The sequence below is a fragment of the Silurus aristotelis genome (genome assembly GCF_946808225.1).
Source record: "Silurus aristotelis genome assembly, chromosome: 22".
Taxonomy (NCBI): domain Eukaryota; kingdom Metazoa; phylum Chordata; class Actinopteri; order Siluriformes; family Siluridae; genus Silurus; species Silurus aristotelis.
This window is the reverse complement of record NC_139595.1, coordinates 1,961,219-1,978,369: the sequence shown is the minus strand read 5'-3', so window position 1 is coordinate 1,978,369 and position 17,151 is coordinate 1,961,219. Positions and strand designations below refer to the sequence as shown.

The window sequence follows — 17,151 nt, the reverse complement described above, 5'->3', positions numbered from 1 at the left end:
TAATCTATTATTTATTAATAGTCTCACTTCACAGACATTACTCATGTGCTTGCTGTTAAACAAAATATTTCATCATACTGGTTTGAAGGAGTCATCAGGGTTTTTGTTTTTTGTGAAGGGTTTAGTGTACGCTGGTGTGCAAATATGGAAAGGTAATAAACTTGCTTACTGAGGCATAATGCAAGTGCTTTGTATTCTCTCTCTTTTACACACACACACACACACACACACACACACACATACAAAGACAGACTCTTTGGTGTGTTCTGTATACTTGCTGAATCTGCATTTTCTGTCTTGTGATATTGCTGACCTTTGGTCCAGAACACTGATAAACTCATGCACACACATGCTTGTAAGAACCTTCCATTGATGTTTAATATTAATGGAGCTCATTTTTAAAAACCCTAACATCATCATCATCATCATCCAAAAAGAACCTTTTACATAAAAGCTCCAGTTTCTTTAATAGCATGTGAACCGGCCGATTAGATATTCCTATCTTTGTGGGGACATTCGGACCCCAATACACACACAAAAGACATGAAAGTAACATCTCTAGCTATTTGGTCTGAATTTCTCTCCTTGAAATTGGAGCATTCATGAGCATTTTTTTATACCTTTGTAGCTAATCTGCTTAACCTTTTGAAAGAATCTTGTGTAGAAAATACTTGTTTTTGAATAGAGATGTGAATCTTCAAATACAAAATAAATAGCATAGAATTCAGGGAATATAGATGCTATTCCACGACTTTTTCAGCCATATGCATCGCTTCTCAAAACTGTTACCTCAAATAGAGGCACACAATTGTATTGGACGTCTTTGGATGAAGCAGCATTCAATTTTCCCTTCACTTAAAATAGGAGTTTTCCTATTATTTATCCTGTTCCAGCATGAAGCCAGCTCCATAAAGATATGCTTTACATGGGTTGGAGGTATGTGGAAGATCTCCTGCTATAGATCTATAAACCTCATTGAACGCCTTTGGGATGAATGTGAATGCTGAATGCAGCTCAGGGTTCCTCACTTCCTCACCTACAGCAGTACCTAAATTTACTAAGACTCTTGTGGCTGAATAAACAATAATCTCCACAAAATGTAGTGGAGCATCTTTCCAGAAGAGTGGAGGGCATTATAACTTTAATTCAATTTAATTGTATTTGTATAGCGCTTTTTAGAATGACATTGCCTCAAAGCGGATAAAATGGTAATAGGGTTATATAAAAGTATGTGTAGGTTTATTGCATATAAGATCGTTCCTTATAATTGTTCATCCCAGATGAGTGAGCCAGTGGCGACTCTGGCAAGAAAAAACTCCATGAGAGGGTATGAGGTAGAAACCTTGAGAGGAACAAGACTCAAAACGGAACCTTATCCTCATCTGGGTGGGAACGAATGACCGAAAAATGCAGAACTACTCATGCAAGCTGTGGTCTGGAGCAATTGTAGTACACTGTTGTTTTTTAATGACATTGCAAAACAATCTTTAAAGTTCTTGAGTTACTCAGCGGCTTCATTGATCTTTAGGCTGTGGGCGTGGAAACATCACCAGCTGCACAGAGTGCTCCTAAGACCTAAGGAAGACCCACTGACAAAATGCTGGACTATGGGTTTTCAGTCTAGACTTGAGGTTGTGTCTAAGTCCCGAACACTAAATGAAAGGCTGTTCCATAGCGGTGGTGTTTATATGAAAAAGATCTGCCCCCTGCTGTAGTCTTCATTATCTGAGGTACCAACAGATAGCCAGCACCTTTTGATCTAAGTAGGCGTGGAGGATCATACTGGTACAGAGGTTCACTCAGATACTGCAGTGTCAGAGCGTTAAGTGCTTTATACGTCAGTAGTAGTATTTTATAATCAGTGTCAGATGTAATTGGGAGCCAGTGTAGATGATTAAAACAGGGCGGATGTGCTCACATTATCTAGATCTAGTGAGGACTCTTGCTGCTGCATTCTGAACTAAATGAAGCTTATTTCTGCACTTACTCCAACACCCAGACAGTAAAGCGTTACAGTAGTCTAATCTAGAAGTAACAAAAACATCAACTAATTTTCCTGCATCCTGTAACGACGTCATATTTTTGATTTTAGCAATATTTCTAAAGTGAAAGAAGGCGATCCTGGTAATATCATTCACGTGAGACTCAAAGGAAAGACTCGGGTCAATAATCACACCAAGGGCTTTGACTGCTGTACACACTGAGACAGAAACACCATCCAGAGATGCTCCGAAAGTTTACTTCTAGGTGCATGTGGTTCTAGTAGAAGTACTTCCATCTTATCCGAGTTGAGCAGTAGGAAGTTGTCAAGCATCCACATTTCAATGTCCTTTACACACTCCTCAACATTGTTAATCTGATCTCTCTCATCTGGCTTTGCTGAAATATACAGCTGTGTATCATGAATTTCAACAATATATATATATATATATATATATAGATAGATAGATAGATAGATAGATAGATAGATAGATAGATAGATAGATAGATAGATAGATAGATAGATAGATAGATAGATAGATAGATAGATAGATAGATAGACTGTTCATTCATACTGTCCATTTTCATAGCATTATATTTCAGCACTATGAACTAAGAGGTGGCCATGTCTCATTTTCTTTTTTTGCACAGAACCACAAGCATTGGTCAAGACCTTGTAAACACGATTGTTCTTTTGTTACTTGTTACTTGTCCAAGTCACTGAGGTTATTTCAAAATCATCTCCGGTGTCTCGTTACATTCAGGACAGCTTAAGACGTTTAATTTCGGCACTGGGCGAATCTTATACCGGTATTGGGTTCTGTTTTAAAACTGGCCATGTAACGCAAGCTGTTATTGCGACGTCCTCGTGAACTGCTGCCTTTGCTATTCCTGACGTCGATCGATCAGGCTGCTTGATATCGCTTTTTTATTGTGTTTCTTCTGCGACTTGGAGTTGATCAGCGTGATGAGCGTGTTGCAGGAAGGAGAAGCTCTGTAGGGAACAGATGAGCAGTTAGGTCCTGATTGGGAGACAAACGAGAGCTAAGTAACCATAAGGAAAACAACACAGAAAGACATGTTTAGATTGCAATATTTGTGGTGTGTTTAGAGATGATTGTGATGATATAGTGGTTGTTGCTGGATTTTTGTAATTCCTGTAAAAATCCTTATACATTATCTTTTTTTTTTTTTTTTTTTATAGCAAGAGCTTCTTGTCTTATTCACCATTTTCCAGATGTTTATACAACATACTAAAAAAAAATCCATCATAGCAGTGGGGACAGTGACGCAAACTCTGCACTTTTAAGTTCCAGAATGCATTGCAACTATACTTTCAAGTTTGGCTAGTCAGCGATCCAGAAGATGAAGCGCATGTAGCCAGTATTAGCATGAGAGTTTGAGCAGATGTGAAGTTGAATGGGCCAGACAGACTTCAAACCCTAAAGCGCCGCTGCATCGTTCTCTTTAGATTTGATCAAATAAGGGTTAAATCCCACTGCACCCCTATGAACAGGTAGTCAAACAGCATTGTGGGTAATACAGGAAGTGAATTTAGAGCAGCATGTCCTGGTACTAAGTGCTGTTCAAGATCTGTTTATTATAAAGGTGAGAAAGTGGAGGTTTCTTTAAACACAATAATGAACCCAAGCAGGCATTGAGTTCTTCTGTCTATGTGTGTGTGTGTGTGTGTGTGTGTGTGTGTGTGTGTGTGTGTGTGTGTGAGAGTGTGTTTAGGTTGCTTACACAGGCTGTGTGTAACTCCCCAGAGTGTAAGGTCTCCAACTCCACCTTGCAGACGTCACTAGCACACAAACAACAAAGCTGCAGCATCACGACAGCATCTTTCAGAAAGCGAAGGAAACTTCATCCTCAACTGCACCAGATACCCCCCCCCCCCTCTCTCTGTCTTCCTGCTTCTCCCTCTCTCTTTATCTTCCCCTCCCTCTCTCTCTTCCTCCTTCTCCCCCGCCCATGTAGTACGGAATAAAAAACTCTGCCTCTCTGGTTTGTGCATCAATAGCGTTTCTGCTGCTGTTTGGACACGTCACACTTTCCTTCCACGATCTCTGAAAACACGGCGCCACATGGAGAAAGGAGCCGGTAAGACACTTCATACTGAGTTCATTGCATTTGTTTGATCTGTGTTAGGTTTAAAGAGTTTAAAGTGTGTGTGTGTGTGTGTGTGTGTGTGTGTGTGTGTGTGTGTGTGTGTGTGTGTGTGTGTGAGAGCGCGATTGGATCTGGACTGCAGGCTTCGAGGTTCATTGCAGCAGCGCTCTGGAAACGCCTCACTGAGCGTTTCGCTGCTCTGCCAGACAGAACGCTGTAAGTTGTGTAAATGATGAATAACGAGCAGCGAGAATTAGGTTTCTTGTTGGACAGCGTTCATACAGACTCCTGTGTACGGTAAACTTTAAAAGGAAATGGAAATCCAAGGACAGAGTGTTTACACAAGTTCATGGAGATTTTGTTCTTCCCAGCTTTGGGGCAGGTACAGTAGATGGAAAGTGCTGGCTGTGAGACGGATAAAGTGCTTTGTATCAGCACGGCCTGCAAATACCAGCCTCCTTTCTTTTACTGACATCCCCAAAAATTTGTAAGGCTTGGTTGTTTTAAATCCAAAATCGTCAATTCAGCAAAAAAAACCACATTCCTGCGTAATAAAACCACTCTGTTACGGTGCTTAATTAAATGATCTTCTACAGCACTGAACCCCCTCCAGAGCACGCACACACACACACACACACACACACACACACACACACACACACACACACACACACACACACACACACACACACACACACACACACACACACACACACAAGATGTAGGGAAAAAAATTGCCACTGGCAGGTAACTGCTAATTTGTTCACCACTTTGGCTGATAACCTCATGCTGCTCATCAAATAAACAAATCTGTGTACCACACAGTCCATGTGACTTATCTGTGAAGTCGTTTCCAAAATGAAATAAAATTGGGTGTAATGAACAATCGTACGCTCAAACCAGTCCAACGAATACTTCATCAAACATATTTGTTGTTCATTTTGATTCTACTCGCCTGCATATGTTATGAAGACAAATGACTCAACTGTCAAACTGAGGCATGTTCATGAGCCAGCTGAGTGATGTTAAGCCCTGCTCACAAAAGTCCATAAAAGTCTCATGAAACGAGCTGAAAACCTGATCGTCTGCACCACAAATCTTCCAGAAGATGTGTATTCAGATAATTGAGGGATTTGGATCAAATTCGTTTCCTGTGAATAAACGTGTTGCTATCCAGCTTAGTAGGCATATTGATTGCCTTGTACACCAACCAGACGGTGAAGTGAAGAACACTGATGATCTTCATCATGGCACCTGTTAGTGGGTGGATTTATTAATCAGGCAGCAGGTGAACATTTTGTCCTCAAAGTTAGTGTCAGAAGCAGGAGCGTAAGGATTTGAGCGAGTTTGACAAATTCTGATGTCTAGACGTCTGGGTCAGAGCATCTCCAAAACTGCAGCTCTTGTGGGATGTTCCTGGTCTGCAGTGGTCAGAATCTATCATAAGTGCTCCAAGGAAGGAACAGTGGTGAACCGACGACAGGGTCTCGTTGATGCACGTGTGGAGCGAAGGCTGGTCCGTGTGGTTCCGATCCAACAGATGAGGTCCTGTAGCTCAAACTGCTGAAGAGGTTCATGCTGTTTAATCTCTGGAGTGTTTTAGCAGCAAAAAGGGGACCAACACTGTATTATGTCTGGTCGGTGTATCAAATTGTGTCTGCACATTTTCTTGGCTCAAGTTTCGATTTTAGTTCGTACATGACTTAATAAAAGGCGAATGGTATTGTAGACAGACGTGTTTGAGCATTTGCGTGGACGTGTTTATCAAAACCCCCCACATTTTTACTTTCAGATTTCATATCATGCCTTAAATATTTGCCAGTTTAATCAAGCCACGACTTCTGGGTTGCGGTATGCAGAGTTCGTCACTATTACTGCGTATTGGTATCTGAAAAGAAAAAAAGAAAACAGAAGAAAAAGCTGACAACCGGGTCAATTGATATTCAGTTTGATTCCATGTGATTTGAACAGCGCATTTAACATGGTCACAGAGCAACTTCTAATCAGGAATAAACAAGAAAATAGATTCGATGATCCCTATAAGTTTATGAGCGAGCCAGAGGTGATAGTGGTGAGTAAAAAAACAATCCTGAGATGAAGAAGAAACCTCGGAGGAACCAGACTCAGAAAGGAACCCATCATCATTTAGGTGTCATCTGGATATCCATTAATTGTCGGTTCATTCATTGTTGTAAGGAGAAGAATATTTTGCGCTTGGCATAACTGAATCAATGAAGCATTATTGCACGCAGTTGTATACACACACACACACACACACACACACACACACACACACACACACACACACACACACACACACACACACACAGTAGAAACAGTACTTTGAGTTGCATTAACCTTTATGGCATGTTATAGACACCTTTATCCAGAGCGACTTACATTTCTCTTATGTAAATTGATGCAACCTAGCAGTTGAAGGTTAAGGGCCTTGCTCAAGGGCCCCACAGTGGCAGCTTCGTGGTGGAGGGATTTAAACTCACGGTTTTCTGAGCAGGCATATTACAATGGTTACAGTTGAACTGAAGAGATCATGGCTAGAGAAATAAACAAACAAATAAATCAATCAATTTGGGAGAAATTGGGAGAAATTTTCTCCCAAAATCCTGTTCAGAAAAAAAAAAAACCACTATATGGACAAAAGTATTGGGACACCTGACTTTTCCAGCCACATGTTCTTCTTCCACAAATTGTTCCCACAAAACTGTTCTGTCATGTTTTCTCGCTTCCATGAACATTACCGTAGTGGGAATTTATCACTGGAAATGCTGGATTCATGCACACAACAAAACGTCTATTTGTCAGCAGAATTGACTGAGACCGAGTGATTTATTGTGAGCACTCACTCGCGTCTCGTTTATTTATTTATTTATTTATTTATTTATTTATTTATTCATCCATTTATCCCCCTACTTCAGCATCATTAGGCTTTCTGCTGGCTGTCTTTCTGCTGACCTGCAAGTTTTTATTCCCATTTTATCCATCGGCTTGCTCTTTAAGCATCGTTTCCGGTGCTCGCTTCTTTCCTGAGCTTTTTAAAGACACGTCCCTCTCTCGTCGTCTCGTTTCAGTCTCACGTGCTTTCTCTCCACACGTTTCCATTTCCGTCTCTCATTCTTCATGATTGATCGCGTTCATCCTTGCGTGGATTCTAGCTTACAGTATGTACACACGCCACTGTAACATCACATTAATAGCTTAGGAAACTAATAGATGAAAACGCAAGACGTGGGATTTATAGTGACTTATTATTATTATTTTATAATTAATAAATAAATCAATTGTTTTAATTATATTTTTTTACTTTCGCAGCCAATCAGTCGTTCTTCTCCAAACTGCTACCACAAAGTTAAAGGCTCACAGTTGTACAGGACGTCTCTAAATGCGGTAGCAGGGAATTTTCCCAGCTCCAATAAGATTCAGTATGTTTTACTTGGGATGGCGGAGTGTGTGGAAGATCTTGAGTGGCCTGCATATAGAGCTTTGACCTCTGACCTCTGACCAACAAAATAAGCAAATATGAAACAGAAGCATTCCCATGTTTTGCTCATTTACTTTTGCTGCAGTAAAAAAAAAATAAAAAATAAATCACTTCTAGAGTCCAGCCATTATAAGGATTTTAATATCTGATGTAAAACTAACACACGTCTGGGCGCACAAACTTATTCAAAAATCTCTACTTTTTAACTATTTGAAGGATTGGATATATTTTGATTTTGTGACTCTCTAAAATCGAAAAGTGTGTTCCTCAAAGCTGATTAGCTCCGCCCACAAAACTCACATTAACTTAGTGAGCTCAAAAGTCATAAAAAAGCACATCCTAAATCCTGGGTTTTTATTATGTGTCAGATTTTTTTTTCTAATTATTAAATTGTTTTTCTTTCATGCTTCAATGATTGGGTTCATAAATGGAAACAGGGTTGATAGAGCAGGAAGAGAGAAGCAGTGTTTGTTTAATTCGTCCATTATTTTAATTTTTTTTTGCACAGGAATTTACAAATACAGAATTTGTAATTCACGTGAAATGTAAAATACAGTCTAATTCCCCAGATTGCTCGGTATAGATCTATTTCTTTATAGTATTAATTCAAGTGTAAGATGTTTCAAGGTTTTAATGAAAAGTCCAATAGTCCATCTATCAGCACAATAAGACAATGACCTCCAGCTTTGTGTCTTGAATCCTGCTCTCTGACAAACCGAGGCGGATTCTGTTCTGTGCAGCAAACACCAGCCACATTTCTTTCCTCGTTCGAAAAAGAATGACCCCCGTGTCCTATAAATACATTCAGGATACTCAGCGTGTTAGGAGAGATGGGCAAACGTTTGCGTCGTTAGCAGAAAACGATCCTTTGTGCAGCGTTGATACGTTCAACAGCTACCTGTCCTCTACCTGTACCTGCCCTCAGATCACTGTTACACCTCGCTCGACACTTCTGTGCCTGTGAGACGGAGAGTCGAGAATAAACACTGTCCTTCTGAACCGTGCTGCGATGATCAAGTGGAAATTTGCTTCGAATTACTCGAAAAAATCGAATAAACCAGACACTGACCAAGTGTGTAGACAATATTCAATATGTGTACTTACACGTAGCATTATAATATAATGTACAGCTCCAGATTTACTGGAAAAATATATACATTATATCAAAAATGATATCTATTTATTTCAGTAAATGTCTTTTAAGTGCACCACAATTATTCATACCCTTGTATTCAGTATTCTGGCTTTCTTGCTGCATCACCTGAGGACACACAGGAGTTCCTCTGTCAGCTCCTCTGGTATAATTAGCAAAGGGCAACATTTCCTACTTTCACCTTCTCTACACTGTGTTCTCGGTAAGACAATCTGATCTACAAAAACCGGTGATCAAAACAAAAATGTGATCGAAAACGTGTTCAACGTAACGCTAGCTAGCTAGCTATGTAAATGAGTAAACCTGTCCAAAGTAATTTCAATAAATCGTGTGCCTGTAATGGCCAATAGCTTTAACAGCCAAACTCCCAAACAGGAAGTAAGAGTGAGTGTATCTCTGCAATGAATAGCACACAATATCGAAAAATTAAAAAAAATCTTCTTTTTTTTCAACGCCACCTAATGGGCAAATTGGGCAATGATTATTTTAGATTATTATTATTATTATTATTATTATTATTATTATTATTATTATTATTATTATTATTATTATTATTATTATCATCATCATCCGGTGACTGCACACACACAGGAATGAGAAGCTGAAGGTTATTTAAAATATTACTCAACTGAAAATGCCTCTCTGATGAGTCCTAGCATTAATTATGTATGTTTTATAGCTGATGCAGAATAAATAAAGCAGAAGTTTCGTTCGACTTGTATCGATGCGATGTGTTTTTTCTAACCAGCACCAAGCTGACACGACATTTCAGTGTCTAATATTTGTGGTTTTAGTTCTGCTTAGTTCTGAGCTCTGAATCTACTAGAAAGTGTTTTTAAGTTTTCCAGGGTTTTTATTTAAACTACGTTTTCATTATCGGTTAAGTTTCTGTGATGTACATAGATTATATAGACAAACGTGTGTGGACATATGATTGGTTTTTTAACATTTTATTCCACTTGTAATCCCCATTTGATTTTATAATAAACTCCACTCTTCTGTGAAGATGGTCCACTAGATTTTGGCGTGTGTTTGAGAAGATTTGTGCTCATGTAGGCACCTAGTAAAGTCAGGTCTTGATGTAGGTGAGGTGAGGAGCCTTTTATACGACTTTAAAACCTCTTTATCTGTTTTGAGACAATTGTTAAAAGTGCTCTACAAATGAGAACAATTAATTGTATTGAATGGAATTGAATTCAACTGAACTGAAAACAATATTTTTGTACATACATATAGTGTATTTTATGAATAGGATCTGCATTGTAAATGAACCACGTGAACAATTCCTGTATGTCTGAAGTGGAAAATTGTGGAAAGCCACCTTTAGGTCTTGGTACTGTTATTTCTGCCAAAACCTCTGTTTTCCTCTTTTTCACTTTGTAGTTGGTTTATGTGCCAATGCAGGCTTTCATTTATAGCAGCTTTGAAAGTCCATTTCTGGCACCATTCAGTCCCGTTTGGTAAATTGACTGTTCTCACACTCTTATTATCCAGCTGGGAGAAAAGCGATGTAAGTCAGGTGTTCTTGTTACAATAAAATCACCAAAATGTTCTCCAGATTTATTACACCACACATCCACTCCACCACTTTATCTTCTTCTTACAAAGCTGAAAAAAACAAGAATTTGGCGCTGCCTGTGTTCAGTATTACAATAATTTATGATGTCACGTTTCACAATATTGGCATTCAAATGAGCCACTCAGCAATTTCCAGATTTCTTTTTTTTAATTTATTTTAGAACAATTCTAAAATAAATTAAAAAAAGAAATATTGAAATTTTTAAATAGCCTACTAGCTTATAAATAATGATGTAATACTGCCAGTTGGATTTAGTGTTTTACTTAAAAAAATTAATTATACATTAAAAAAAGCTTTATTAGTCCTGTCTGTCCAATGTTATTGTGAAGAAGTGTAAATTGTTTCCCCAGAAGGAGCCTCTGATTTTCCCCCTTTCCCAAAAACACAGGTTCATGATACCCTACACACAGAAACCCAACAGTGTCCCGTAGGGATGCGATCTTCGTAACTGAGGGTGATGCGATTCGCATCCCAATGCATAGCCAAAGATACGACACATTAAAGATACATATGAATCGGCTACCGATACGATTTACCCCTATTACGATGCAGTGCGATTAGATTTCCATTCGATTCAACAATGTGTTTCAATAGAAAATATACTATATGATGCTCTGCAATTCAATATGGTACAGATAGTTTACTTTTTTGTCTTTGGTTTAGACAGACATCAAATCATTCAATGAAACCAGAGGTTCTTTTTCGTTTGTGTCTCCAGGAAGTTACAGCTCTACCTCTGCCATGTTAATCTGTATTCTACGTGACTCTCAGGACACACCTCGGTCTCCGTCCTGTTGCAATACGTCATATTAACGTAACAGTTTAGTGAGGAGAAATCCATCTACATATAAAGTCTTCTTCTTCTTCTTCTTCTTTCGGTTGCTCCATTAGGGGGCGCCACAGCGGATCATCCGTCTCCATACCCCCCTGTACTCTTCATCTGCCTCTTTCAACCCAACTACCTGCGTGTCTTCCCTCACCACATCCATAAACCATAAACCACCTCCATAATTTCACAGGTTTATACCGAATAAAAATGCTTTTTTCACCAGAATGGAAAACCAGTGCACTGTGAGAATGGGATTTTAATATATGAGAAAGAGCAAAAGGCATTTCCATCTGCTGAAAAATAATCAAAGGCTGTTTCGATCAGTCTTCCTTTGATTTTTCCATCTTTTCCAATATCATTTTCTTTGCAATCAACCAACTGAATGTATTAAATGCTTTTGGATGATCATAATAAAGTCAAGAGTTAATGTTTTAGCTTACAGTTCTTTTTTCCGAACCCATGAGCTCTCACTGACACTCTTCAGACCTTTAGCTTGATTCCTCCTCTCCACAGACATCCGAGACGCTAAATATCGCGAGGAGATAGTAACCTGTGCTTGGTTGACAGTTTTAGAGTCACAAGGCTCTGCTGATTCAGCATTTATTTGCCTGCCAGCTAAGCAGAATATGCATGGCTTCTCTGACCCGCTATGTTCGCTGGTATATTTCGTTTTAGGATGGTACGCTTTGTGCACTTGATAATGTGGAGGAAATAAGATCTCTGGGTTTATAGACTCATATGATCACTAATCAATGGATGATGGGGAATGGATATGCCACCTGCAGTGTGTTCTTGTGGTTTTAGGTACCCTATTGATTTAAATGAGCATGACAAATATCTGGAAGGAAGTGAATGAAACTGTTGCCTCTTCATTCTTTCTCTCCCTCCTCCCTTTCTTGCTGTTTTGATGTTGTACAGTTGGCTTACAGCACCATCTCGTGTCTCGGGCTGATGGTCACAGCTTCTCCTTTACAGTGCTGCATGGTGCACAGTGGTGATGTCACTCCAGTGTATGACGTAAACAAGTGTTTGCTTTGCATCAGACTCGGATCATGTGTGTGTGTGTGTGTGTGTGTGTGTGTGTGTGTGTGTGTGTGTGTGTGTGTGTGTGTGTGTGTGTGTGTGACCTTTTCTTATTCTTATTTCATGACTTATTGGTATATATTTAATATACACATACATCACACATTGTACAACGTTATACGTGAATACTAAAGACATGCAAACTATGAAAGAACACGTATGGAATAAAAAAAACACGTGAAATAATTTAAATGTTTTATATTTTATGATTCTTCAAAGTAGCCAGCTTTGTGCTTTAATTGCAGCTTTGCACACTCTTGGTATTCTCCCAATCAACCCTAGAATGGCTTTCCAACAATCTTCATGAATTCCCAGACGTGTTAAGTGCTTGTTGGCTGCTTTTCCTTCACTCTCCGGTCCAACTCATTCCAAACCATGTCAATTGGATTTAGATCAGATTCATTTTGAAGCCAGGTCCATCACTCTCCATCTTGAACAAATAGCTCTTACAGAAGCTAGAAGGTGTGTTTGGGGTACTCTGAACAGTGGATGTTAGAATATGTCTAAGTCTGGTAATTCTAATAAACCTAAACTCTGCAGTAAAGTAGCTCTTGGTCTTCCTGGGATTTCTGGGATGGTCCCAATGAGAGCCTTCATCATCATAGCTTTTGATGGATTTTTTTGGATTGACTGATCTTCATGCGTTGTCTTTTCTCTTTCCTTAACCAGGTTTTTTTTTTTTTTGCCATAATATGGATTTTACAGTTGTTGTAGTAGCACTAACAGGGATATTGATCCTTGAAAACACACAGGAAGGATGTGAAAGGCTTGAGATTTCATGCTATCAGGTTCTGGATGAGTTTTAGTGCTTTGTCTTTAAATGCAGGCTGCATGTGACGTGGCGCTCCACGTCTTACACGCGCGCTCTCTCTCTTTCCGCTTTCATACGGACACGAAATAACGGGCTATTTTTTTATGTATCCAAAAAACCGCTCGCATCTCCCACATGCACCGGCTGCATTCAGCTCTCGGCTCTCGGCCCTGCGGCGCATCGCACCGGAGCTCCTGATTGTTCTTCTTGACTGATGCTCGGTGATGGTAAAAGTCGGGACCAGGTCAAGATGGTTCTGGGCAACGACACGTGCACGTTAGCCCTAGGGGCTGGAGCTGACTCCCGCTAATCTAAGGGCAAGTGACCCGCACTGGGGGGCAGGAAAGAAAGCAAGGGGGGGGGGGAAGCAACCGGATGCACTCCGTCAGGATGTCTCGGTCGGGGACGTTTCTCCTGCTGATCTCTTTCGCCCTTTCGTTTACGCGCTGAAGACAGAGACCGCGTCTCCGCGCGTGCGGGGTTTGTTTTATTTTATTTTATTTTATTTATTTATTTATTTTATTTTTTTGCTTTTAATTATTTTGGGGGTTGTTTGCTTTTTTTGCGTGGCAAACACAAGAAGTGAAAAAAACCCGCACAAGCTCAAGTCAAATGAGGATTCTGGGGCGATTCCTGAAGAAAGGAGCGCATATGCTGCAGTGTCTCTGCGGAGAGCGATCGGAGGCGACCACGACCACCAGCAGCGGTGAGACACACACACACACACACACACACACACACACACACACACACACACACACACACTCTCTCTCTCTCTCTCTCTCTCTCTCTCTCTCTCTCTCTCTCTCTCTCTCTCACACCCACACACACACACACACACACACACACACACACACACTAGGTGTTTATTAGCTCAAGACTGCATGTTATGCAGAAGGTAAATATCCACCGCGTGTATCCTGCGGTATTACACGGTGTTGTACCCGGCGCGCAAGTTTATTTATTTATTTATTTATTTATTTGTCGCGACTTTCGCTCATGCGGTCATTTCATCATCTTTTGGTGCACAAAGTCGCATTTTCATAAGAAAGAAAGAAAAAAAAAGCAGTACAAAATTCTGTGCTTTTCCCTTTTTCCTCCCCACCGTTCCCTCTGTCTCCAAGTCAAGGACGTTTCCTTACTATTGCCAGGAACAAAGCATGCGGTCCGCTTGGTATTAAGAAGAAATAAAATAAAATAAATAAATAAATGAAGCTCCTGGCAGATGCAGTCCGCAGGCCCGCAGCAGTCAGACTGCGTCCTGGAGATTATTTTAAGGTGAGATGAGCTTCTAAAACGGGCTCCAGAGTCCCTGCAGGACGGCCAACTTCATCACGTGATTCAGCACCACGGACAGCAACTTTGATTACCCGACTTCTTCCACATTCTTCCTGCATCTCAAACCAAACTGCACCTTGTCTTGACATCTATGCACTTATCTTACCTCCTGCACCAAAATAAGTGTACACATGATGCATGCAGCAACATTAGTGTTTGGGTTCGTGCACCTTTTCAAGCATTGGATGGAACAGTGTTTCTGCACTGTCTCATGTTCTCCTTGTTTCTGTGTTCTGTGTTGCACTCACATCCATCACTTTCATAACATGATACATAGAGAAGGAAGGCGGAAATCGGCACTCACGTGGCGTATTAAACTCTTATACAGTATGCATGTTGACCATTTCATTCCTCCTTTTTTGCTCTTAGAATACGCTTCACTCTTCCGGGTAGGCTTTCCACTACATTTCAGATCTGGGGATTTGTGTTCATTCAACTCCAAGACTATAACTAGAATTTGATGTTAAACAGAAGGTCAGGAGACTCCAGTTCTAGTTCATCTCAAAGTGAAGGTGAGGAGTTTAGGGCTGAATGCAGGACACCTGAGTTCTTCCACTCCATGTCTTCAGCTCGCTTTCAGCACAGAAGCAGTGATGCTGGAACACCGTGCTGATGCTGGAGCACTCTGATGCTGGAAAAGGTTTGGTTATTTTAGTTCCATTGAGGGGAGATGGTAATGCTTGCTCTTATAATAAGCTCCACTTTTCCTGGAAGGCTTTCCACTACATTTCGTAACTTGGCTCTTGTGTTCATTTAGCTCCGAGACCATAAGTAGGATCTGATTTTGGAGGAGGTCAGGAGAGTTCCAGTTCATCCCAAAGTGAAGGAGACGAGGTCCGGGCTCAATGCAGGGCACTCAATTTCTTCCAAACCATTGGTTGTTTTAGTTCCAGTGAAGGTTAATTGCAACACTGCAGCATAAAAATTTGTGTTCTTCAAACTTTGTGGCAATAATGAACCACATAACGGTGTGATGAAAAGGTGTCCAGATACTTGGGTTATATCACCAAATCTGTACTCTTTGTGTACTTTTGATGTAGTCGGTTTATTGTGTCCAGATATTAGACACTCTCAATATACAGGGTACTAAACCACGTCTTCACTGGAAACTGTGCAAGTAGTGTTTTCTCCAAACACTAATTCGAACCAAAGAGTGTGCAAAAATAATTCCTCATGCATATCTTGCGATACAGAGATTGCGATTCCAAAAATACACCAGCAGTTGTAGTATAATAAGATTATAAATCACAGCATGTGTTTCGAGGCAGAAGGAAAACAAACCGGAGCGCATAAGGTTTAAAAAGAACCAGACAAATGACAGGACGTGAAAAGGTCACATACACGAGACTTTTTTTCCAACAGAAATTTCTGCACTTGTTTGCTAGAGTCTTACGCTGTTTCTTTTTTTACTCCTCGAGTTCATTAGGTTCACTGTGCTTCTGCTGAGCTACACATCTTTTTTCCGTTTATTCATTTCTTTAATACCTAATGTACTTGGGGAAGAACCTGTTCGCTTCACTGCCACCTCACACAAGACATGATTTAGTGTAGTTTAGTCACACACCTGTGTGTTAGTGTACTGTGGCTTCATTGATAACCAAGTGTCCACTGATCAACATTCAAAATGTAGTGGTGATTGACCTTCTGCATGTATCTCCACACAAGCATTATCAGAGTGAACATGTTCTTGCTCCTCCTCTCTTCTCACCAAAACCCTTTTCGCCTGATTACTAACTTCATGTTGTGCCAAATGTTTTAAAATTATGGAGGCCAAAGTGCTCATGGGAATCTGCAGTGCAGAAGAAATATTTTCTTTAGACTTCCTCAGATCTGTGCCTCGACACAATCCTGTCTCTGAGCTCTTGTAACGATTTAAAGATTTCCTTTGACCAAACAAATCTTTAAATGTTCCACTTTATTCTCACTGAAAAATCTTTCCTTAGCATGAAAATCGCTATCTGCATTCAGGACAGTAAATTTCTTTGAACATTCAGACATATTTTGTTTTGCCTCTTGTAAAACTCCAGATGACTGTCTGCTCTCTAAATATCTCTTACAGAACTCAGACGTACGCTTCGGCTCATTGTCTTGTCGTAAGTGAATTCGATTTCAATGAACCGCAGTCCAGACGGAATTGCTTGGTGTTAAGATATGGAATGGTTGCCATGTTGGTTCCTTTTACTCTGAATCAGTATCCAACCTTCCTTGACCAAAACAACGCAAGCATTAGGCTTCCACCTACATGTTTGATGGTGGGGGTGAGACAGTCTGATCACATCTTCTGTCTTGTTCTCCATCTTACAAGTTGTTCTGTTACAGACAAAAATCTCACGTGTGTTCTAAACAGAACCTTTTTTTTTTCCCAATCACTGTTTAGTTCTTGTGTGTTTTTGTCTTTTACAGAGTTTGTTGCATAAAAAGAAAAGAAACATACGTGTGAAATATGATAAATGAATGTGTTACAGTATCACACTTTTGATATTTACTGTATGTATATATACACACACACACACACACACACACACACACACACACACAAAAAATCCATAAAAAGGTACAAAAGTTAAGGGTACAGAAGGTACTGTTTTTCTCCTGAGTGTGTATATAATTAGACTCTGATCATTTTCATGGTTTATGGTTTTATAATATATATATATATATATATATATATATATATATATATATATATATATATATATATATATATATATATATATATATAATTAATATATATGAATAATTATAGTGTTTTTTGAGCACTAACATG

At 39.7% G+C, this 17,151-nt stretch overlaps 1 protein-coding gene across 2 annotated transcripts in view; it reads left to right on the top strand.

The window, feature by feature from the left end:
* Positions 1 to 17,151, top strand: part of fgf12a (fibroblast growth factor 12a) — a 176,467-nt gene that overhangs the window by 113,002 nt on the left and 46,314 nt on the right. Inside the window, exon 1 of one of the 2 annotated variants that reach the window (XM_083525237.1) lies at positions 12,982 to 13,752. The exons of the other annotated variant lie outside the window; for it this stretch is intronic. Coding sequence (XP_083381363.1) covers positions 13,659 to 13,752 — 94 coding nt within the window. The 5' untranslated portion in view covers positions 12,982 to 13,658. Of the gene's footprint in view, positions 1 to 12,981; positions 13,753 to 17,151 lie in introns of those variants that run through there. 2 annotated transcript variants of the gene reach the window in all.